General features: G+C 40.2%; 1 protein-coding gene across 3 annotated transcripts in view; it reads right to left on the bottom strand.

Moving 5' to 3' along the window:
- The window catches only part of LRBA (LPS responsive beige-like anchor protein), a 609418-nt gene that overhangs the window by 533260 nt on the left and 51896 nt on the right, over nt 1-24262 (bottom strand). For all 3 annotated transcript variants that reach the window (XM_058666763.1, XM_058666762.1, XM_058666764.1), the window contains exons 3-5: nt 4191-4422; nt 3889-3989; nt 1920-2015 (exon numbers count right to left, since the gene is read on the bottom strand). In XM_058666763.1, coding sequence (XP_058522746.1) covers nt 1920-2015; nt 3889-3989; nt 4191-4422 — 429 coding nt within the window. The remainder of the gene's footprint in view (nt 1-1919; nt 2016-3888; nt 3990-4190; nt 4423-24262) is intronic.

The raw sequence follows: 24262 nt of genomic DNA, 5'->3' as shown, positions 1-24262 counted from the left end.
GGCAGAGGCCAAAGCATGGGGACCGTGCTCTGAAGCCTTCTCACACGCATCAGTAGGGAGCTCGGATACTGGCATCACTGGCGCCATCACAACTTGCTGTGCTGTAAGGCCAGCTCCAACAGAACTGTTCTGAAAACTACCAAGGTGGGATGCACAACTCTGTGATCACATTAACTCCTTAAATTGTGTACTTTGAAGCGAGTTGGTATTTGTGAATAACATCAAGATGTTGCTTAAACTCATGCTAGACAAGCTTGTCTGTCTCACTGCTAAAACTTACATACACGTTTATGTAGGTAAATCATAAAATTTGGCTATATGACATTGTTTTATGAAAGTCTACTATTGAGATCAAGAGGTTCATTTTAAATGAATATTGCATTGAGAAGAAAGTAACACACTTACTACAGTCTCTAGTCTAAAAAAAAGCATCAAACTGTTATTCTCAACTGTCCTGCTTTTAAGATAAATGCAATTAAGCAGAATGGATACACCAGATTCTCAAGAGAACTGAAAACAACAAATGTGGTGGGGAGAAAAATCATTAACATGACGACATTTGTTCCTAATGTCAGAAGCAAATGTTAAGACTCAGTACCAGGGCCCGGCGGCGTGGCCTAGCGGCTAAAGTCCTCGCCTTGAACGCCCCGGGATCCCATATGGGCGCCGGTTCTAATCCCAGCAGCTCCACTTCCCATCCAGCTCCCTGCTTGTGGCCTGAGAAAGCAGTTGAGGACGGCCCAATGCATTGGGACACTGCACCCGTGTGGGAGACCTGGAAGAGGTTCCAGGTTCCTGGCATTGGATTGGCACAGCACCGGCCCGTTGCAGCTCACTTGGGGAGTGAATCATCGGATGGAAGATCTTCCTCTCTGTCTCTCCTCCTCTCTGTATATCTGACTTTGTAATAATAAAAAATAAAATCTTAAAAAAAAAAAAAAAAAGACTCAGTACCAGAGTGAAATTACTTAGGAGCTTCAAGTCTAAAATATTTTTAAGGAAAAACTATAAAATATAAAAAAAGGGCAAAAAATTTCTCAAAGAAAGTTGTGTATTGTACACATACAATTAAAATATAACACATGTCCTTTAAAAATGTATTATCTTTCTGCAGACAGAGCCTGCCATACAAGGTCTAGGAGCAAATAGCAATTCATGAGACACATTTTGTTCATAAAAATGAACAAGAGATAAGCTTATTAAAAGAGAGTGAGGTATCCTTTTTTTTCCTTTCCTCAAGTCTGGTCCAGCCCCAGAAACTGCAGCCACTTGGAGAGAAAAACAGCAAATGGAAAATCTCTCTCAGTATCTGTCTCTCCTTGTTTCCATAAGTATGCCTTTCAGATAAATAAATACACAAATCTTGTAAAAATTCCCTTACAACATACAAGTTGTGAGGTTTTTTTAACTTAATATAAACTACAGAATGTGCTTCCACATTTTTGAAACATTACCGATGTCATGATTAAACATAACCATCTTATTTATAACCTGATTAACAGCTTATACTTATGCTATGATCAATGTAATCAGGAAACTCAAACCACAAAACAGGTGTAGTAAGTTTTGAAGAGTTATTGTCAATCTACATATCAGACACACAAGAAAGGGGGATATGGAAATTTAAGGCTACAGGAAGTTGCTTGGCAACATTGGATGTGAAGGTGTCACACACAGAATGCCAAAGTAAACTCTTCAGAAATCACGATTATATGCATAGGAGTGATGTCCTTATTCCATGATTAACCCAAGTTGTGAACGAACAGCTGTCTCCACTTCTCTGTTCTGTTACCTTCTCAAAGAGGAAAAAGTAACAGGCAATGTTAGTTTGTGTAGAGAAGCTTCTACCTCACACAGTACCTGCCGCAGGTGCTGGCAGGACTACGCTGGAAGGACTACCTTCGCAAGCAGGTACTTACTGCAGCACTCTTTCCTGGGAAGTTGAAGAAGGCATCAGGGCCGTACTTCTGGGGCACATGCTTCAGTACAGACAGAAGCTTGCCAGCATGTGGAGGCTACGAAAACAATGAACAGTTCAGTTACCATGCTCTTTAGCTGAAGACAAAACAGCACCTTTTTAATATAATCGGGATCTAAAGACACAATAATCAAGTAATGACCTAAGCTAAAAAGCACATAAAATAACAACAACAAAAAAAAAAAAAACACGCTATTTTCAGCTGTCTGAAACAATGTGCTCCAGGCCATATTTCCATCATGACAGAGGATTTTTCAAGGATGGGGAACATCCAGCCTGAAGGCTGAATAAGATCTGCAAAATCCTTTCGTCTGGCCCTTCCAAAGCAATTTTAGATGGGACTCAAAATTCATTAACACTATAGCAGGCTATCGTTGGCTTGTGGCTTCAGACCAGCCCAGCTCTAGCTGTTGTGGCCATTTGGGGATTGATAACACAAATGGAAGAGCACTCTATGTGTATATGTATCTATGTATGTGTGTGTGCATGTTTGTGTGGCCTTTTGGGGAGTGAGTAACCCAATGGAAGAGATGTGTATGTGTGTGTCCCATCTCCATAACTCTGGTTTTCAAATACACAAATAAAAGTTTTAAATGATAGCACCCCAAATGATGGTTAGAAGGTAATGTATTATGATGTTTTTAGAATATATTTAAAACAATAACTATGATTTAAGAGTCTGTTATAGTGGTGCGGTTGGTGTATTTTGTATTTTTAAAAGATGCTTTGCTACAGTGTAGAGAAGAGTTTCGGGTGTCAATGAACAAGAGCAGTCTTCAAAAAGTTCATGATAAAGGCAGATTATAAAAAAAACTATGCACAGATTTCCATACTTTTGTACCCAAAAAAGCTTATCTTCTAATATTTTCCACAATATTTCTGAAGTGCCCTTATAAAAGTGTACTAACAAGCGAGTATAATCACATTGATGTTTAAAATTTAAACACTTAAAAAAATTTTAAACACTTTTCTTTGTATGACTACTGATTTTAGACATGCTAATAGACAAGTGAATTGCACGCTGCTGAGTTGTGATTCTCACATACTATTTTTTTTAGATTATTCGACTACTTTTGCAAGTGGATAAGTTACTGGCAAATGAACTTTAAACTCTACTGGGGTGGGGGAAACCCTTAAAACTAGCCTTAGACGACAGGGGGTAGTATGGCAGCATAGCACGCTAATCCCCAACCTGCAAGTGCCAGCATCTCATATGGGCACCAGTTCATATCCAGGATGCTCAGTTTCTCACCCAGCTCCCTGCTCATGACATGGGAAAGCACTGGAGGATGTTCCAAGCCCTTGAGCCCTCCCTACACCCATATGGGAAACCCAGAAGAAGTTTCAAGCTCCTGGCTTCAGATCAGTTCAACTCTTGGCATTGTGGCATTTAGAGAGTGAACCAGCAGATTAAAGATCTGTCTTTCCTCTTGCTAGAAAATCTGCTTTTCAAATAAAATTTAAAAATAAATAAATAAACAAACAAACAAACTAGCCTTAGAAGCTAGACTGGCCATTATTACACGGCTAATTCAAACTTTCTTTTCAGGCCTGACCCTTCTAGGTTCTTAGACATGCAGTGGCAAGTGGTGAGAGATGGTGGTTTCTGCACAGTTCCTAGTTTATACCTCTCCGTTATTCCTGGGAATTCTTTGGCTGATAGCTATCAGAATGTTAGCTCCATCTCACTGCGTTTTACAATAAGCACAGACAGCTTAATGCTGAGTCCTTGCAGTTTTTGGCATAGCTTCTTTTTCTGCAACTCTCTGGCCTCAAACTGCTATCCAATTTTCAACTTCTCCATGCTCCAGCTTCTGTTCCGATGAAAGGATAGATAGGCAAGAGCATTAAAGCAACTATTATTATGCTAAATATTGTCAAGGAATTAAGGTATTTAATATTTATCTTACCCATTGTCCTTTGTCTCCTTGGAGTTTACTGAAAAATAGCTTAAGTTCTCGAACTGTCAGGTTATAGCTAGCCAGAACTCCCAACATGTCAACTAAAAGATCTGGAAACAAAGGAAAACAATAAAACACTTCATCTACTTCTCTTTCTTAAATGTTTAAAACACACCTTGCTTACCTTTGGCTTCAAACACTAAAGTAACAACTACATGCTCAAACAGTACTCAAAGGTTAAGTGAAAGCGTAACAATACAGTAATTAAGAATCGATCTTTACTTTTTCACATACTTTAAAAGAAGTCATACCTGCTATAATAGGGTCAACTTTCTCAATCTTGCCCAGCACTTTCTCAACAAGGCCTACTTCTGTGCAGATCTGAAGATTCCGTATGCTTTTCTTCAGAATGGCTGTAAACATGCTCCACACTTCTGCTTGGCAAGTCACATCGCATTTCTCCAGGAGGTCCACCATGCAGGTGATACTCTCGCCTTCTTGGATAATGAAATTCATTTCCAAATCAAACTGCCCTCCAACCAGCTGCAAAAGGAAACACACACACACAATGAAAGCGTTAGTACTTGTCCATTGTTACTATAGCACACTCATAAACTTTAGATTAATGATAGCTACCCATTACACATTCTTCCCTACCCTCCACAAGAACAAAAAATTCATTTTCTCAGTACAGGGGCAGAGGGGTGAAAAAAAACACAGCTCCAGAACAATAAAGCTTATAAAGAAACCTTCAAATACACATAGCACAGAGTTCCAGAAATATATTTCAGCAAAGCAAACCTAGAATGCCTTAGGAACATCACTACTTACTACCCTTTGCCAACAAAAATCTAAACTACCTTCATAAATGCCTTGAAATCAATTTTGTACTTGTGAATCAAAAAATCAGTAAGGTACACACAGCAACTGAAAGATCTTTCACTGCCTAAATCTCACAGCAAAAATAACAGACATGAAACTTGCCACCTACATTTTCAAATTTCTGGTTTATTTTATATTTCATTTCAATCCTTTTCCTTTCCTGTTTATCATCAGTTTAACTTACACATAATTTGTCACACACCCAAGTAGTTAACCAAAAAAATTTATTTCACTGATATTACTCTAAGAAAGTCCATCTAGAGAAAGTTACAACCAATCCATACTTTCCCTTCTCACCCACACAGGGAAGATTTGTGAATTTTAAAGAAATTCCAATTGTTTGAAGGAATTAAAATGCTTTCACAAGTACCTTTGTAAAGTTATTCTTTTAAACTAGATTTATAAAAGATTTGTTTTGTACCTATTTAAAGAATATAGCCTGATATAACTAACAAAATTTGTCCCAGAGCCCTGTCAGATAAAAACACACAGCTAACTCGCTCTCTGTCCAAACACTTCCTGGGTTTTCATTATGCATTCTTTTTCTTTAAGATGTATTTATTTTTGTTGGAAAGGCAGATTCCCAGAGTGAATGAAAGAGAGAGAGAAATATCTTCCATCTGTTGGTTCACTTCCCAAATGACTGCAATGGCCAGGGCTGTGCCAATCCAAAGCCAGGAGCCAGGAGCTTCTTTCTGGTCTCCCAAGTGGGTGCAGGGTCCCAAGGTTTTGGGTCATCCTCCACCGCTTTCTCAGGCCACAGGCAGGGAGCTGGATGGGAAATGGAGCATCCAGGGTATGAACCAGCACTCACATGAGACTCTGGCTCTCTGAAAAGGGAGGACGAGCCAGATGAGCCACCATGCTGGGCCCTTATGCATTCTTAAATCCAAAAAGTGAGCAAGAACAGAAAGAACAAAACAAAACCCCATAGCTCATAAAATAACACTACACACTACCAAGGACCATTTTGCCCTGGTAAGACAACGACGCTGCAGACCCAGAAACAAATTTTTGAAAAGGTTTGGAGGCAGGGATCGACATGTGTCCCATGTTCTGTCCGAACCACAGAATGAAACTGCAAGAACAGAAATGAACAACCTGAGGATCAGCCGCCACATACGAGGAACCAAAAACTCGCGACTTACACAGTAGTAAGCACACATGGCTCTTCTGGGAAGCTCTGGAAAAATGTGTACCATTTTTTCCATCTTCAGTACAAGTAGGATAAGGAGAAAAACAGTTGGAATTCTACAACAACAGTCTCTTGATGGGTTTGGATCAATTCTCCTAGATACACAGACTTAGCTGTGAAGGGTACATGCTTGGTTACCAACTTCTCCCAAACGTCTTATATTAATTATGATCTACTACCCTATCACTATAAAATCTAAATCAACTTAATAAACACTTTCAATTCATGTGTTCATTTGTGAATTATCAACTCGGTGAAGTTTGCAGAGCAACTTAAAGGTCTTTGCTATGTTCCTCTCTGAGAAACTCAATAAGCCATCTTGTAACTATGAAATACTGGATTCTACTGAAACTAGACATACTGACTTTAAACACAGTATCTGCACATTCAAACCAAACATGGTTCAAATACAAATCCTGAGCAATGATATAGATATAGCTTTTGTGATTATTTGCTTGTTTCAGTGTTTTACTTTGAAATCACTTCAACTGTCAAAAAGTTGCAAAAGATTGTACAAAATTCCTGTAACTCCTTTACCCAGATTCCCCTAGTATGTATACATTACATAATCACAGTACAATCCTTAACATCAGGATATTAATATCTATAGTAGCATCGTTCACACCAGTGCTCATTTTCAGACCACAAATCCAGCTCAGCCTCATCTCCCCTGACCTGTGATGGCTATGCAGGCATGCTTGGACACTCACAGCTTTGATACCTGAAGAGTACTTGACAATTATTTTACAGAATCACTCCAAATCTGAGGTTTTCTTCACACTATTTATTTTTGGCACAAATATCCCAGAAATGACATGTGGCAGCCAGGGTATCTAACGTGAATATGTGTAACTACTGGTGATCATTTGCTTAAAATGACACATGTCAGGCTTTTCCACTTTAAAGTTACTATTTTCCACTTTGAAATGTGTATCATACAGAGGACCCCTGATCTCTACAAGTATTCTGTTTCTGATTCTACTTTTAAGCATCCAATAACCTTGCATATGATTGTTATTCCTCTGGCAACTGCTAAATGGTAGTTCTTTCCACCATACTTTCCATATTGAGCAGAAACCAGTTATGTGACTTAAAAAAATGCTTTCATATCTCAAAATCCAGCATCATTCTTGAAGAAGACACCAGTACTGATTTTCATGAAGTCAGGAAGACAACCAATGTGTAGTATCGTTACTGTCAGTTTTAATTCTGGAAACACAGGAGGCCACTTAGTCAAAAAAGACAATGTGTTTACAAAGCAGGAAAGTGGGATTTAAATGACAATCACTTTCAGATGATATATACCTGAAAAATTCTAGAGCTTCAATTGAAAAATTACTACAAATGATACGGATATGGCAAACAATATAAATCAACCCCAAGAACATTATGCTAAATTTTAGCACAACTGGCTGCCTCGTGCACAATTTTATTTATACAGCAGGCTGTATAATAACTAAACTACAGGGACAGATTCACATCAGAGGTTGCCTAGGGTTGGGGCTCAAGGTGGGATATAGAGCAAGGTAATTCTAAATTTCATAGAGTAACATTTTTAAAAATCACTAAATATTCTGTTTAAAAAAAAAAAAAAGGGAAACAATGGAAGAAAAACAAAGGAAACAATGGAAGAGAGGGAGTCCTCCTGAATATCCAGAGTATGGTAGAGCACGGTAACACGCATAAATGGGCAGTGGAACAGAAGACACTAACATGTCGATCTTTGTAAATCAAATGCTCCTGAGAAAATGGGAGTCCTGTAAAAAGTTCAGGGAAAAGGAAAAAGTTTCATTTACTCTGAAAAAAATATATAAAATCCATGTATGCTTTTTCACACTAAGTAAAGCACAATTTCCATGAAAATTTTTAAGGCTGCCAAGGTACAGCCATTAAAAAGAATGCTACAGATAAGGAAAGCAGTGCTTGGCCTAACATCTAAGGCACCCACATCAAGGAGCCTGAACCTGAAGCCACCTCCAGCTCCTGAGTGCAGGTCCCCGCCAATGCAGATGACCCAGGCAGTGGACATGGCTGAGCAACCAGATTCCTGCCACCACACCAAGACCTCACTGGCTCCAGGCATTTGGGGACTGGACCAACACATGGGAGATTTTTCTATCTTCCTTGCCAAAAAAAGTTGAAACAAATTCTTAAACACACAACTTTGGAATTTGCTAAGTAGCCTAAATGTGACAAATTAGCCACTTGGTCAAAATTAATTGAGTAGAGTAATAATGACACAGTGCAAAGACATTAATCAAATATTTAACAGCCAGTATAGTGCAGGCATAACATAATCAGAGCACACGACAAACCTGTCAGAACGGGCCTTGGCTGTAAATCGCACAAGCTCACGAGCTCAGCCATACTGGCCTTCACACAACATATCTGAGTAAAAATGCCTGACAAATTGAACACAACTAAAAACATTCACAAAACACAGACTTCTTTTAGACAATGAATTTACAAACTCAATTCAGCACATTTTTATTATGTGCCACACCCTGGGGACTAGTAAACCTGCAATGCACGTGGCAGAAACAGGCAGCCCTTATTATGGAATCCACACTCACGCTTACATTCTGTACATTGTTTTTAGAACTGTCTATTTAGAAAACACTAGACTACTGGAAACCTGTCTCAGTGAACACACATAACATCAAGTTGGTACTTCAGCTAAGAGTCAGTAATACAAAATATATAACATTCAGCTTTTCCAAATGCCTGTAATATCTAATGGAAAACACACTGAAGCTTTCTATTCTTTTTTTTTTTAAAGATTTATTTTATTTTTATTACAAAGTCAGATACACTAAGAGGAGGAGAGACAGAGAGGAAGTGGAGCCGCCGGGACTAGAACCAGCGGCCACACGGGATCAAGGCGAGGACTTTAGCCACCAGGCCACGCCGCCAAGCCCCCACACTGAAGCTTTAAAAATTTCTGATACCATATGCCTAAGATGTCTAGGAATAAATTCCAAAATATACAGACATATAAGACAAAACTTTCTGGGGCTGGCACTGCAGAGCAGTGAATTAAGTTGCTGTCTGCAGTGCTGGCATCCCATATGGGCACAGGTTCCAGTCCTGGCTTCCAAACCAATTCCCTGCTAATGTGCCTGGGAAAGCAGTCCTTCCACCTTTGTGGGAGACTCGGAAGATATTCTTTAGCTCCTGGTTTGACTTGGCCCAGCTCCAGCCACTGTAGACATTTGAGAAATAACACAGCAGAAAGAACCTCTCTCGCACGTGCTGGCTCACTTTTCTAATATAAATTATCATTTAACAAATTCCTAATTTTGATAAATGAACAGAAATGTTTCTGGTTGAAAATACTGACTACTATCAGGTTGTTAGCTCTCTACAAATTAATCTGTAAATCTAGCACACCACATGATTTTTTTCTAGACTTAACAAAGTAATATCATTTCTATCTTAGAATTAAAGATATGAATATAGTTAAGGGAAATTTTATAAACAGATGAGTACTAGAATTGCTAAACAGTAAAACAGAATTATGAAAATCGTGTAGTATTAGGAAATAACTGATGCATGAAAGATGAATTAACATAATAAAGTCAATATACACAGAGGGGCATCGCAAGCACTGAGTAGAGTTGTAACAGTCATCTTAAAAACTGTTTTGTGGAACAGCAGGCTGAGCCGCTGCGCTGGATGCTCACTGCCCTTTATTAGCGCACTGAGGCAAGGCCTGGCTGCTCTGCTTCTGACCCAGCTTCCTGCCAATGTGCCGAGAACGTCACTGATGACTGAGCCAAGATCTGGGGTCCCTGCTACACACCTGGGAGACAGACTTTGACCAGGCCCACTCAAGGATGCTGCAGGCATTAGGAGAGGGAACTACAAGAAGGCAAATATCTACCTATCTTTCTCAACTTCTCTCCCCCTCTCATCTATGTCATTCGGCCTTTCTAACCCATAAGAAAATATTTTAAACTAAAATAAAAACACAGGGTTGAAGCAGGCGTTTGGCCAAGCGGTTAAGACACTGATTAGAATGCGCACACGTCACCAGAGCGCCTGGGCTGGGTTTTCTCACTGTCGCTCCTGTCTCCTCCTTCCTGTCTCCTCCTTCCTGCCTCCTCCTTCTTGCAAATGCAGACCTTGAGATAAACGGATAAGGTGGAGCAGCTGAACCACGCTGAGGGCTCCCAGCCTGCACAGCCCTCCTCAGTAGTAACAGCAGCTAACTACTGAAGACACTTAGGAGGAATGAGCCAGGAGGTTGAAACACTTATTGTTTCGGTCCCCGGCACCACCCCCAGCTTTCAAATAAATAAACTTACTAAAAACTAGCTTAGAATCTAGGTTTGAATCCTTACCGTCCACCACAAGATAAATTCCACATACAGTAAAAGAAAAATTAGATCTAAAACACAAAAAGAAATTATCAAATAGTAAAAACACAACAGTAACTTGTTGAATAAAAACGCAGAACAAAGCAAAGTAATTAAGGTATTTTCAGTTTGTAGACAAAGAAGTTTTAGGAAGCCAGGAATTAAAAAACCCCAAAAAATAGAAATGGCAATTTTTTTGCTAGATAAAATAGCTGTTTTTAAAATTTCCTTAAAGCTCAAAGCAGGTGAAAATGAGATGAAACAGGCATTTTCAGACTCTCCTGGTAAAATGTTTCCAGAAAGCAATGCGGTAATACTAACTAAACATATTACTTTATCAAGCCAGGACTATCTTTTATTAAATGTGGACAGAAAGAATCAGCAGCAGTTGCCAATGATTAAGAGAAATGAATGGGAAACTTTTAAACTGAGAATATCAATTCCATGAACTTTAACCTGCAAATCTGCTAAATATAATCTTTAATCAGTTTTACTGGTGGATGACTCCAGTCCAGGTCTAGGATAACCAATAATAAATGGAAAGAACAACTAGCCCATAGGAAAGATAGAATACAAAATTAAAGAGTTACAAGAGTCTAAGGCATACCAAACATTTGCTAGGGGAAGAACTTGCAAAGATTGAGAAAGGTAACCAAACAAAAATCTCTAAGGACATTTAAAAAGTTTTTTTTTTTTTTTTTTAAATAACTAGTAACTTCAAGGACCCTGTGCAGTAGCCCAGCAGCTAAAGTCCTTGCCTTGAACACACCAGGATCCCATATGGGCACTGGTCATAATTCTGGTAGCCCTGCTTCCCATCCAGCTCCCTGCTTGTGGCCTGGGAAAGCAGTCGAGGACGGCCCAAAGCCTTGGGACCCTGCACCTGCATGGGAGACCTGGAGGAAGTTCCTGGCTTTGGATCAGCTAAGTTCCAGCCATTGCAGCTGCTTGGGGAGTGAATCATTGGACGGAAGATCTTCCTCTCTGTCTCCTCCTCCTCTCTGTATATCTGATTTTGCAATAAAAATAAAATTAATCTTTTTTAAAAACTATATAACTCTAAAACTTTGAGGAAAAGAAGGCTGAAAGGAAAAAATTATGAAAACAATCTGGTTATAACAGGGAGACAAATTCTTCAGTAGTATTTTCTAGAAAACAGAAATGGAACTTTTTTCACTGAATACAGTGAGGGTACTTCTTCACACATAACACTACCCGGGCTTTATTTACCATAAGGCAAACCAAATAACAAACATGAAACAATTTATTGCGAAGAAAGTAAAGTCTGGAGAGAGCTCTAATGATGTGAAAATGCTTCAAATAATTACAGATCCTCCACATAGCTTGAAGTGGTTTGAATACCTTACTGCTACTAACTTAAGGGGCCTTACCTTCACCTTAATATTACTTTCATCAATCATTCATTCCGATCTGTGTATGTTACCAGCAGTAACCACCCTTCCAAAAAACTCTGGAATTAATGTTTGAAAGGAATTTCAAAAAAAAAAACCACAAATATTTCACTAGCTTTTAAATTGAGTTTATAATGTGAGAGAAATATCCAGACAGGTGTTTTAAATATTCTTCCATTGCATTAAATATTATAAGACATGCCTTTCAGGGATAAAATTGATGGCAGAAATTTGTACATACAAATGTGTGGCATATTTGATATACTGAACACATGCATATCCATTATACCTAAACGCCACATACAGGGGCTACAGTACACCATGTTAACCCTTTCTAATGGTTATTTGAAGCTGACCAACCTCCAAAACACAAATTTGTTCCCAATGACAGGGATCATAATCCAGGTGCAAGCACCGGCTGGTTATTATCTGAGCTGTGGTAATGGCTCTGCACTACAAAATGTAATCTTCTCCGGTGTCACAGTAAGTTATGAATACCTGAGCAGCCTAATGCACTTTACTAGCCATGAAATGTGAAAATGTAATCTTATTACCTTTTTTATGGTTGTATTTTTTTGAATAATGTAGCCTGGAAACTGATGTATAGTCTTTTTCTGCATTTTAGCATGATTTGGTTTCCTTTGCTATACAGAACATTTTTCAAACACCATTTCAACATATTTTAGTCTTGGCCTGAACTTCATAAACAATTTTTATAGCAACCTTCAGGGTGGCATAACATGTTTTCTATATAGTTTAATGTATAAGATTTTAGATTTTATTCAAAGAATTCAATCTCTGCAAGTTTTGTATTTAAGATTTTAATTTGCCATGATTATCTTTATTCTCAGTGGTTACATAATCAAAATGCCTCAAGCTGAAATTACTGTCATCTTAAATTTTAGAAAAGCAAGAAACTCAGAGATAAAATTATGTTCTCTGCAAAACGTTTATAAAAATAGGAAGACTGTAACTCCTAGAAAATTTTAATACTTTAAAGGAAAGCTCTATTTTCCCGAGCCCATTCAATAGCAACTTGCAAAATTTTTCCTCAAAGGTGGGATAAAAAGAAGGCGCAACAGAAAAATATTAAATTGAGTGCAGTTGTAGCTTCTGCCCCTAACTATAAACTTACTTTTTTTAAAGATTTATTATTATTATTGGAAAGACAGACCTACAGAGAGAAGGAGAAAGAGAGAGAGAGAAAAAAAACCCCTCTGTCTGCTGATTCAGTCCCCCAGTGACAACAGCTGGAACTGAGCTGATCCAAAGCCAGGTCCAAGAACCTCCTCTGGGTGCCCTACATGGGTGCAGGGTCCCAAAACTTTGGGCCATCCTCCACTGCTTTCCCAGGCCACAAGCAGGGAGCTGGACGGGAAGTGAAACAGCAGAGACACAAACCAGAGCCCATTTGAGATCCTGGCAGTTGCAAGGCAAGGTTTTAGCCACTAGGCTATCGCACCCGGCACCCATACTTTGCTAGGTGTGTGACCTGTCCATTATGACACAGTTACTTATCACTGGTCTAAAATGTCTATGTCACCTTTTTCTCTAGACCTCCCTATGCTTTTGTCAAACAAACTAATAAAAACAGTGAACTTCTGTTATTTAACTGCACTTTAAAACTGTACTTTAAAAAAAAAGTACCAATCTCATTAACCCATTTTTCCAAAAAAATCCACTCAAGTGAATGTGATCCTGTGTTTATCGTTCCTAGAAACCTACTAATCGGAAGAAGCAGAGGGAGGAAGCCACAGTGCTGTGGCATACTGACTGCAGAGTGCATTTTCTTCTTATCCCCATACAGTTCACAGCTTGGCACCCACAGCCCAGGCGACACTTGGTAGCTTTTCCTAAAGTCCCTAACCATGTAAACAAGCTCTAACCAACAGGCAGAATTATGTACAACATCACAACACCCCAAGCTGGACCAGGCTGAAGTTAACATCTCAGAACTTCATTTGGGTCTTCCATGTGCATGACAGGGACTTAGGGACTTGAGCCTTCACTGCTACTTCCCACTTCCTGCAAATCTACAGGAAAGCCAAAAGAAAGCGGAGGAGAGAAGCAATCCAGGCCCTTGGACACGGAGTGTGGATGCTCGCAGTACATCCTAATCACTGTGCCACAGGCCCACTCCTGAGCTATCCTTGAGAGGAAGGAACAAGACATCTCTGTCCAATGTGTCTCCTTCCTAGTCCCTAAGACACAAACAGCATGCCAAGAGTTGGAGGAGCCATCCCGAAAACTAAGCTATAAGGCTGATCTTCAAAACCAGACAGCAAAAGGATCCCCGGATCCTGAAGAATACATAACTGTTCCAGTAGCCCATTATCGATACTTTGACCTGACAAAACCCTTATAACTGTGTTGTCTGTGCTGATCCACTCTTTCTGTTGCCTATAAATGAGTAGCAGCTATGCTTTTCAGTGGCATTTTCTCACAAATTGAAAAAAAAATTTATCTTACGTGCATATCCATAGTCCCACCAATAACACCTGAGCAAGCACTGACCCACAATAGATTGTGTTGTTCTCCTAAGAGAAGGGTGTGTGCTCTGCTGTTGAGAAACAAAAACACTAACTAATCTATCACCTACCTATATTGTTACTGGGTAGCTTCTTTTTAAAGATGTATTTCTTTGACAGGCAGAGTTACAGAGGGATTGGGTTCTCCCAAAGAACCCAACAAAGAGAAAAAAAAGAAATCTCCTACCTGCTAATTCACTTCCCAAATGGTCACAACATTGGGCTGTGCCAGGCTGAACCCAGGAACCTGGAACTCCATCCAGGTCTCCCATGTGCGTGGCAGGTCCCTACACACTCAGGCCATTATTGTGCTGTTTTCCCAGGTTCATTAACACGGAACTGGATCAGATGTAGAGCAGCTGGGACAGGAATCAGCACTCCTATGGGATGCTGGCATTGAAGTGGATGGTTTAACCTCTTACAAATTGGTGCTGGCCCTTGGGGTAGCATCATTTCTTTTTTTTTTTTTTAAGATTCATTTATTTTTATTGGAAAGGCGGATTCATAGAAGGAAAGACAGAAAAACTCTCCGTTCACTGGCTTACTCTCCAAACGGCCCCAGGTCTCCCACGTGGGTGCCGGGTCCTAAGGCTTTGAGCTGTCCTCTACTGATTTCCAAGGCTACAAGCAGGGAGCTGGATGGGAAGTGGAACAGCCAAGACACAAACTGCTGGGATCTTGTAGCATGGAAAGCAAAGATTCAACCACTAAGCCATTGCACCAGGTCCTCTTTTATTTTCTTTTTAATATTCATTTTATCTTTATTTGTAAGACAGAGTTACAGAGAGAAGAGAAGAGATTTTTCCACCCAGATTTACTCCACAAGTGGCTCCAACACTCCAAGCTGAGCTAATCTGAAGCTAGGAGCTTCTTTCTAGTCCCCAAACACCACCTGGATATAGGGGCTCAAGAACTTGAGCCATCCTCTGCTGTTTTCCTAGGACATAAGCAGGGATTTGGATCAGAAATAGAGCAGCCAGGATGCTGGCACCACAGGGGGAGGCTTGGCTTGACATGCAATGCCGGGATAGCTTAATTTCTGCTTTACATTTGTATTCTGCCAGAAGCTCCCTTTTATGGATTATGCACTCCCCAAAATTTTTATGTTGTAGTCTTAACTACTCAAAACTCTGAATATGATCTTTTTGGAAACCGAGTTGCTGCAGACACAATTAGTCAATATGAGATCACTATACTTGACTCTAACTCAATATGACTTGTGTCCTTAAAAAAAGGGAAAAGATTTGGCTGGCACTGTGGAACGGTGGGTTAAGCTGCTGCAAGGCTGGCACCCACTTCAGAGTGCTGGTTTGGGCTGTGCATACACTGTTTCCCATCCAGTCTGTTGTGAAAGGTACCTGGGAAGATGGCAGAAGATACCCAAAGTACTCAGGTTCCTCCCATACATATGGGGCACCTGGATGGAGATTACTGCATGTCACTTAGAAATTTCTCATTTCACAAAATCAGTTTAATTTTTGTATTCTCTACAGTGACTTCTCACTATTTCTTAGCTCCTTTAACGAACTGAATCTTGACATGTTCTTCAAACCAAGCCAAAATATCTCTGATGACCAATCTTACCTCTCCCACCTACAACAAACTAGTATGATTAATATTATACTACGAATACTCCACTGTTTATGACTATAACCCAACTTCATGACTCACCGAACATTTCAATGTTACTACGTATACTTTTCACAGCACAGTTTGAATCACTTGTTCACAGATTTCTCAAGTCAATCTTCTGCACTCCAGTGACATGAACGATGGTCCCAAAAATGCAAATAATCTCTGAAGAATATTTTTCAAACTTTTAAAACCTAGCATTGTGTTTGATTTTCAAAAAACGGATCCTTAGAACACATAGCATTAAGTTTAATGACCATTGACTATTTTCAAAAGTAAAGCATTAAGAGGCGAATAAAAAAGTTTAATGTCCAGCACGATATGGATTTAAATTATAATCAAAGTTACAGGTATCAGTGGGTCAATCACTTGAATCCAGAGAGCCTGGGTTTCAGTTCTGGCTCCATTACCCTGCTAGTGCGCATCGCTGGAGAAAACGGGTGACGTTTTCTCAAGTGCTTAGACCCTTGTGACCAATAGGAGAGGCTCAGACTTTGAGGTCTAGACTCCCAACTTCAGCCAGGCCCAGTCCAGTTGGTGTGGACACTTGCGAAGTGAACTTTGAAGATCCAGTGTTCGTTCGTTCTCTCTCTCTCTCTCTCTCTCTCTCTCTCCCCTCCCCTCCCCTCCCCTCCGCTCCCCTCCCCTCCCATTAACCCCCACCACCTCTGCCTTTCAAATGTTAAAAGCAGTAACAATGAAGGCCAGCACTGTAGCTTAGAGGGTAAAGCCACTGCCTACAGCTCCAGCATCCCATATAGGAGCCAGTCTGAGTCCTGCTGCTCTGTTTCCATCCACTTGCCTGCTAACATGCCTGGGAGAGCAACGGAAGATGGCTCAAATCCTTGGGCCTATGGCACCCACACGGGAGACCCAGATGAAGCTCCGGACTCCTGTCTGTGGACTGGTCTAGTTCCAGTCACTGTGGACATTTGGGGAATGAACCAGCAGATAAAAGGCATCTCTCTCACACTGTCTTTCAAATAAGTCAAATAAGTAAAATAAGCAAATCTGTTTGAAAAAATAATAGAGACATTTTAACTACTGATTTGTTTGGAAGACCAAAAGTAATAGAAATAACCTATAATTTCATAATGAGACTTTTCTGGACCTGGATATAGCTTCCATTAATATATTAATAAAGAGGATAAGACTTTCTACGGTCTTGAAATTGCCTAAATGCAGACTAAAAGGATAAAACTGAACCCCAAGGCCAGCAATTACAATTTTCTGCCAGTCAATATTCTGAATTGGAAATACTCCCTCTAAAATTTTTATTCTTCTTTCATTTACTGCCTCATAGATCATTCTCTACTTGTAAGTCCAGAGAACTGTCAAATTACCAACAAACACACATCCATGCAAAATATCCACTCACACTATCAAAATAATTTCTTTCAAGAACCCTGCAAGTGAGGAAAAAAAAAAAAAAAAAAAAAAAACCCTGCAAGTCATACAGATCAATCATCGTATCTACCTGAGGAATAGACCAAATTGTGTTCATCCAAACTAACCAAACCATCTAACTAACCTACTAATTAAACCACCTAACCATATTAATCAAACCATCTAACTCAGGAGTCTCAAGCTTTCTTACAGCTTCGCTACCAACCTAATATGTATGTTAGGTTTTTCGGATATTTTTAGAAATGGCTGGGAAAAAAACTTGAAAATTTGTAAAGCTAGAAATTTAGTCAAGGGCAAGTAGTTTGCATGGTGGGTAAGACACGACTTAGAATGCCCACAAACCATGATGGAGTATCAGGATTTGGGTCTCAACTCCGCTTCCAACTTAAACTTCCTACTTATCCTGACACATGCAGATATGTACCCTGCCAAATAAGTAGGAGACCCAGATGGAGGTCAGAGCTTCTGGCATCGGCTTGGTCCAGTTTGTTATTATAGGTATGTGGAGAGTAAACCAATGAATGGAAGAGTTCTCTTTCTCTCAATGGTTATCTTTCATATAAAAATGAAAATTCCTGAGGCTGGTGCTGTGGCATTACGGGTTAAGTCAACACCTGCAGCATGAGCATCCCATATGGACACTGGTTCAGGCCCTGCCAAGTCACAGCTGCTTCACTTTTAATCCAGCTCCTCACTAATGTGCCTGAGAAAGCAAGAGAAAATGCCCCAAGCAGCTGAGTCTCTGGCAACCCACACTGTAGACCCCAATAAATCTCCTGGCTTTAGCATGGCTAAGCCCTAGCCCAACCCTCGCCCAACCCTGGCCCAGTCCAGGCTATTACAGCCATTTGGGAAATGAACCAGCAGATGGAAGACCTTTCTATCTTTCCTTCTCCAACTCTACCTTTCAAACAAGTAAGTTCTTTTTAGAAGAATGGAAAATATATAAAAATTCCCAAGAAAAAGAAAGATTAGTCAAAATACATGTCTCACTAATAGTAAATTGTGAATATCATCTTCATATGTTTTTTAATCCCCAACACATGAGAAACTAACAGAAATCCCCTCATTGCTCATTATACCTATCATTAAGAATTAGAAATTTATACACAATAGTATATCTACAAGCACAGTATTCAGCAGAAGTATTTCATGATCAAGTAAGTTTGAGAAATAATACGTTAAAGTTATAAAGAAATATTTATATGACAAAATTATCAAATATTTAATGTGAATTACATTATAGTCATGCATCCTGAAATAAATAAGTACAACCATTGCAACGTCTATTTTTCCTCTTTTATGGAAGGGCAGGAAATATTTGTAAGAATTCCCAAAAAGATATTTCTCAACACTGTTTTATGAAATACTAAATAAAATAATGTACTTAGGTTCTTGAAGTTTAATGGTATTAATGGGACTTTAAATTTTGTTATGGGGTGCAGCCAGTGACAGTCAGCACCCATTGACATTGGGCAAATGAAATGTAGCTATGTCCCCTAACCTCTGTCCTGAAGGTGGGTCCTAACAGCAATGGAATGTTAAATCCATCCTCAGCCACTCCCCACCACCACCTAGGTATTCGCTCCTGCCTACCTGTGACTCACCTATCAATTGAGAGGGAACACTATTGCATTGTGTAACCACTTCCCTCACAAGCCCCTTTAAAAGGCCCTTGAAGCAGGGGCTCACTCTCTTTCTGGCCAGGAGCTTCCATTGCTCTGGCACCTCGACTCTTGGCTGACCCAGGACAGGTAATCCCCTGAGCATGGTCCCTGTGTGCTGCTTAGATGGGACAACGGTAATAATAATGTTGTTTCTGCTTTGTGTGCTGTCAGGAGTTCCAGGAGAGGTGAGGCCTAGCAGTGATGGAATGTGGGCAGAGAAGCCAGGGAAAGGTGAATGTCTGCAGCGTTGTGAGTGTGTCCAGGTTACTCGTTGCATGTCTCTTAGGATCACTTATATTGCTGGGGAAGCTGGGACATAGGTCTTCAGCTTAACGGATGGACTTAAGGGTAATGACCATTTGTTCCTCTCTGGGTTATGTTTGGTTGGATTATGTTTGGTGGGATTGCCATATGAACTTGTGATTTGCTATTTCTACTGTGCTCTATTATCACCAAGCTTGGTTAATAGACTCCTTAATAAACCTTAGACATGTCTGGTGTGATCTCGCTTGCACACCGTAACAAAATTATCAGGTACTGGGCCTGGCACAGCAGCCTAGTGGCTGAAGTCCTCACCTTGCATCCTGGGATTCCAAACGGGCGCCGATTCATATCCTGGCTGCTCCACTTCCCTTCCACTTCTGCTTACGGCCTGGGGAAGCATTGGAGGATGGTCCACGACCTTGGAACCCTGCACCCACATGGGAGAGCTGGAAGAGGCTCCTGGCACCGACCATTGTGGCTACTTGGGGAGTGATGGAAGATCTGTCTGTCTCTCCTTTACTCTGTAAATCTGACTTTCCAATAAAAATGAATAAATATTTTTTCAAATTATCAGATACAGGACCAACATAATGGATATTCTCGCCTTGCATGGGTCAGGAATCCATATGGGTACCAGTTCATATCCTGGCTACTCCACTTTGCATCCAGCTCCCTGTTTGTAGCCTGGGAAAACAGTAGAGGATGGCCTAAAGCCTTGGGACCCTGCATCTATGTGGCAGACCAGGAAGAAACTCCTGGGTCCTGTCTGGATTGGCTCAGCTCCAGTTGCAGCCACTTGGGGAATGAATCATCAGACGGCAGAACTTTCTCTGTCTCTCCTTCTCTCTGTATAGCTTCCTTTCTAACAAAAATAAATAAATGTTTAAAAAATAATCATGTATATTATTTAAAGCAACCTGTTATTTTTGTGGGCTTTTTTAAATATTTATTTTTTTATTTGAAAGACAGATTTGAGAGAGAGAGAAAGAGAGCGAAAGGTCTTCCGTGGTCAGAAACTTCGGTCATCCTCTGCTGCTTTCCCAGGCCTGAGCAGAGAGATGGATCAAAAGTGTAACAGCTAAGTATGTTAGCTAAGACACTAACCAGCGCCCATATGGGGTGCCAGCATCACAGAGCGGAGGATTAGCCTACATTCCTTTTCATTAATTTATTGAAGATCATAATTAGTCAGGATGGGCCAGTATTGCATCACAGTGGGTAAAATCACCAACAGTATTCAATATGGGCCCTGGTTCCAGCCCCAGATCTCCACTTACAATCCAGCTCCCTGCCAATGAATGGCCTGAGAAAAGCAGAAGATGGCCAAGACTTTGGGCCCCTGCCACTCACATGAGACCCAAATGGAGTATCTGGCTATTTGACCATTTGGGAAGTTAACCAGTAGAAGGAAAATATCTCTCTTTCCCTTCCTCTCTTACTCCATCCATCCCTCTCTCCCTCTCCCTTCTTCTCCCTCCCTATGACTTTCAAAGAAGTAGATATTTTTAAAAGTTAGTTTAGAGAAAAAGAAAATACTGTCGTGCAATCAAACCAATCCCCATCCCTTCTTGAACAACTCAGTACAAAAGCCAAGCAAGAGAGCTGACTCTCACAGACACACACAGTGCCAAACAGCTCTTACGTAAATTAGGTCACAGGGTTATATGGTTCCTCTGTGTCACTCTGAGGACAAACAACCATCAGGAAGAATACTCAAGCATTCTGTGAGAAGCCCACCTCAGACAGCACCACCCTGGCATTCATGTATAAACAGCAAGTCTACCAGATGCAGACAGGCCTTGCAATCAAGGGCAACTCTGGCAATACATTAACAGCAACCTCATGTCAGTGGCCAAGACAGAACCGTTTAGCCAATCTGTTCTCAAGCTGCTGATCAACAGCAACTGCGAGTTGGTAATTAGTTGTTGCTGCTTTAAACAGTGAGGTTTGAGTACAACCTATGACATAGCTACAGGTAACTGCCAACACAATCTCAAATCAATCAGCTAGGAGTTCAGCAAATTCTTTTATTCTATATATTACCATACTATTTGAATTTTTAAATTGCTTATTCTAAAAGGAAAGATATGAAACTGTAACATGTATATTGAGTGATCACTGTGAACTCTGCAGTGTTAAGCCCTTTTACCTGGGTGATCATATTTAATTACCTCTCCCAAATCCCATTAACAAATCAGTAACATAAACATAAGTAACCTACCCAAAGGAACAGGGTGTTAAAGTTGCCAAGCCAGGATCTCTACACTTGGTCTACTTGCAGTTGTGACAGACTGCAGACTGGCTATCCTAACTTGGATTCCTCAGTCTGGCAGAAAACTCACCAGTGCATATGTATTTCTTATTGTTGAATAACTAATTAATTCTGGTAAAAACTAAAATAACTAACTCCCTTCCTCTCTTGTTTTTTCTACTACACAACTACAAAGATAAATGCACAATTTTGCAGCATCCCTGACAATTGAGTAACAACGTAAAGTTGTGCTCAAAGAAATGGGAGGTTGTTACAAGGTGTTGCTGGAAGTGTGATTCACTTGATAAACTGTCTTTTGTCATCCTCTTCGTTTGCTTCTATAACACAGACATCATGTCTAGCGGTACACCAGCCATGTTGGTATCATAAGACATAAAAAGTGACATTAAGAATGGCAGAGCAGAGGTGGAGTCTGGCAATGCAGCACTGTAGGTAAACCACTCTTCCACTTTAACAACAACCAAAGAGGGGTCAGTGCTGTGATACGGTGGAATAAGCTGCCAGCATCCCATCAGAATATGAATTCATCCCAGCTTTTCTTCTTTTCATCCGGCCTTGAATGAGCATGGGAAAGCCATGGAGGCTGGCCCAACTGCTTCGGGCCCAGTGGGCTCTGTGAGAGTGCCTGGCTAGTTGCCGCAGCCTGACATGGCCCCAGTTTTTAAGGTCATTTAGGAAACGGAGAAGTAGATGGAAGATCTCTCTCTCTGTCAATGTGCCTTTCAAAAAATAAGCAAATAAATCCTTAAACAAAAAGGGATGCCAGAAAAAGGCAGAACTTAATTAAATCCAATTATTAAACAATTACCAATACCACCTACTGCCTACCTCAAAACTCCTTTTGAAAAATAAAAGCTCAAGCTTTTTATTAGATATGCTTTCTATCACTTAAAGCAGAACAGAACCCTATCTGATCAATGATCATTAAATAGTTTATGAATGGGAGGGTGGGGGCGGTGCTGTGGTGTACTGGATTGAGCCAATGTCTGCAACACCAACATTCCAAAAGGCACTGGTTTAAATCCTAGCTGCCCCATTTACAATCCAGTTTCTGCCTAATGTACTTGGGAAAGTAGCAGAAGATGGCCTAAGTGTTAGGGCCCCTGCACTCACATGTATGACATCCAGACGTGAAACAATTGAACATGCCTACTGTCTTTGGCTATACTTACAATGCTATGACAAACTTAAAATACAGAATGCTAATCTTGTATCTGTTACTAAAGGACTTAACTACTTAACATAATTAGTTTAGTTACGCTACTAAAGAACTTAACCACACTTAACTACTGCTTAATATGGGTGGAAATAGTGAGAGGGGAACATAGGTAAGGAAAAAGGGGAGGGAGAGAGAATACTTATACTTACAAAGATGTATCATGGAAAATAACAACAGTAATTTTTAAAAAGACGTAAGTTTTATAAAAATGCAAAATTGCACCTTAACTTTTTTTTAAGCTGTGTTAGCACTAAGAACACTTCATTATTGTTTTGGGGGGAAAAAGGCTTTTTTTTTTTTTTTCACTAATGCAATGTCTCCAAAGCTGTATAGATATGGAAGGAAACAGATTTCCTTTCCAGTTTTGGGAGACATTCTCTGGGCTCCTAGAAGGAGGGACTCCCTGATGGTGACTCACCCAGCCACCTTGGCACAAATTCCATGGTGTAAAAAAATTAAAATTCACTTGGACCTCTTCCCCTCCCTCTCTTCAGACTTGTCTCCCTTAAACCCAGGGACCGGAGTCCCCAAAATGTGTGCCCCATACATTAGACAGTATGAGTCTAGAAGAGACTCCTGGTCTCCCTCAAGAGCAATGGTTCCTTTTCTAGACTTGAACTCTTCAGACTGCTAATTCTGCCGGTTTCGTATCAATGTTTGAAGGTCATGGTCAGCTGATGACAAGCTGCTGAAGCACATGCCAGTGTGAGATGGCGACCTGCACTGGAAACATGCGCTTTCCAGAGAAACCCACGAAGACCCCAATGTGTTGCAGCGGCTTTCTGACTTGCAGAGCCCAAGGAAGAAGGGAAATGGAAAGTTGTAAGCCATTCACAGCTGTCTGCCCCTGTCCTGTCAAATTCCAGGCTACTCTGTGAATCAAAATACTAATTCCGTAAAGTCAGATATAGCTTGACTTTGGGGCGGAAAAAGCTGTACACTTAACAACAATTCATTGGTACCCTAAAAAAACTGGTTTTATGACAAAGTGACAATCAAACCTAATTAAATAGTATAGCAAAAATTTTAAAAAATAAACAGAACTCCTTGTAATGTACAATACAGTATCTGTGGGTAAAAAAAAATCAGCTGCTTTAATTGCATGTCTAAAAAATAAAATATTTCAATATGGCTCACTCTAATGAGATAAATAATTTATTAAAATACCAAGTTTTCACGTACAAAGTTATCAACAGACAATCAGGTACTTAATTTGTTTCAACTGAAACACTGAAAGTTCTGAGGAGTGAAAAGCTGATTTTTAAAGTCTAACAACAAAAGCCAGTGTAATGGCTCAATTGGCTAATCCTCCATCTGCAAACGCAAACATCCCATATGGGTACCAGTTCGTGTCCCGGCTTCCCACTTCCCATTCAGCTCTCTCTTGTGGCCTGGGGAAGCAGTGGAGAATGGCTGAAAGTCTTGAGGCCCTATGCCCAATTGCGAGACACAGAAGAGGCTCTTGTTATAGATCAGCTCCATCCGTTGTGGCCATTTGAGGAGTGAAAACAACGGACAGATGATCTTTTCCTCTCTCTCTCTCTCTG

This window comes from Ochotona princeps, chromosome 7 (assembly GCF_030435755.1).
Source record: "Ochotona princeps isolate mOchPri1 chromosome 7, mOchPri1.hap1, whole genome shotgun sequence".
NCBI classification, from domain to species: domain Eukaryota; kingdom Metazoa; phylum Chordata; class Mammalia; order Lagomorpha; family Ochotonidae; genus Ochotona; species Ochotona princeps.
Note: the sequence above shows the minus strand (reverse complement) of the source record. Positions and strands in the feature narration are given on the sequence as shown.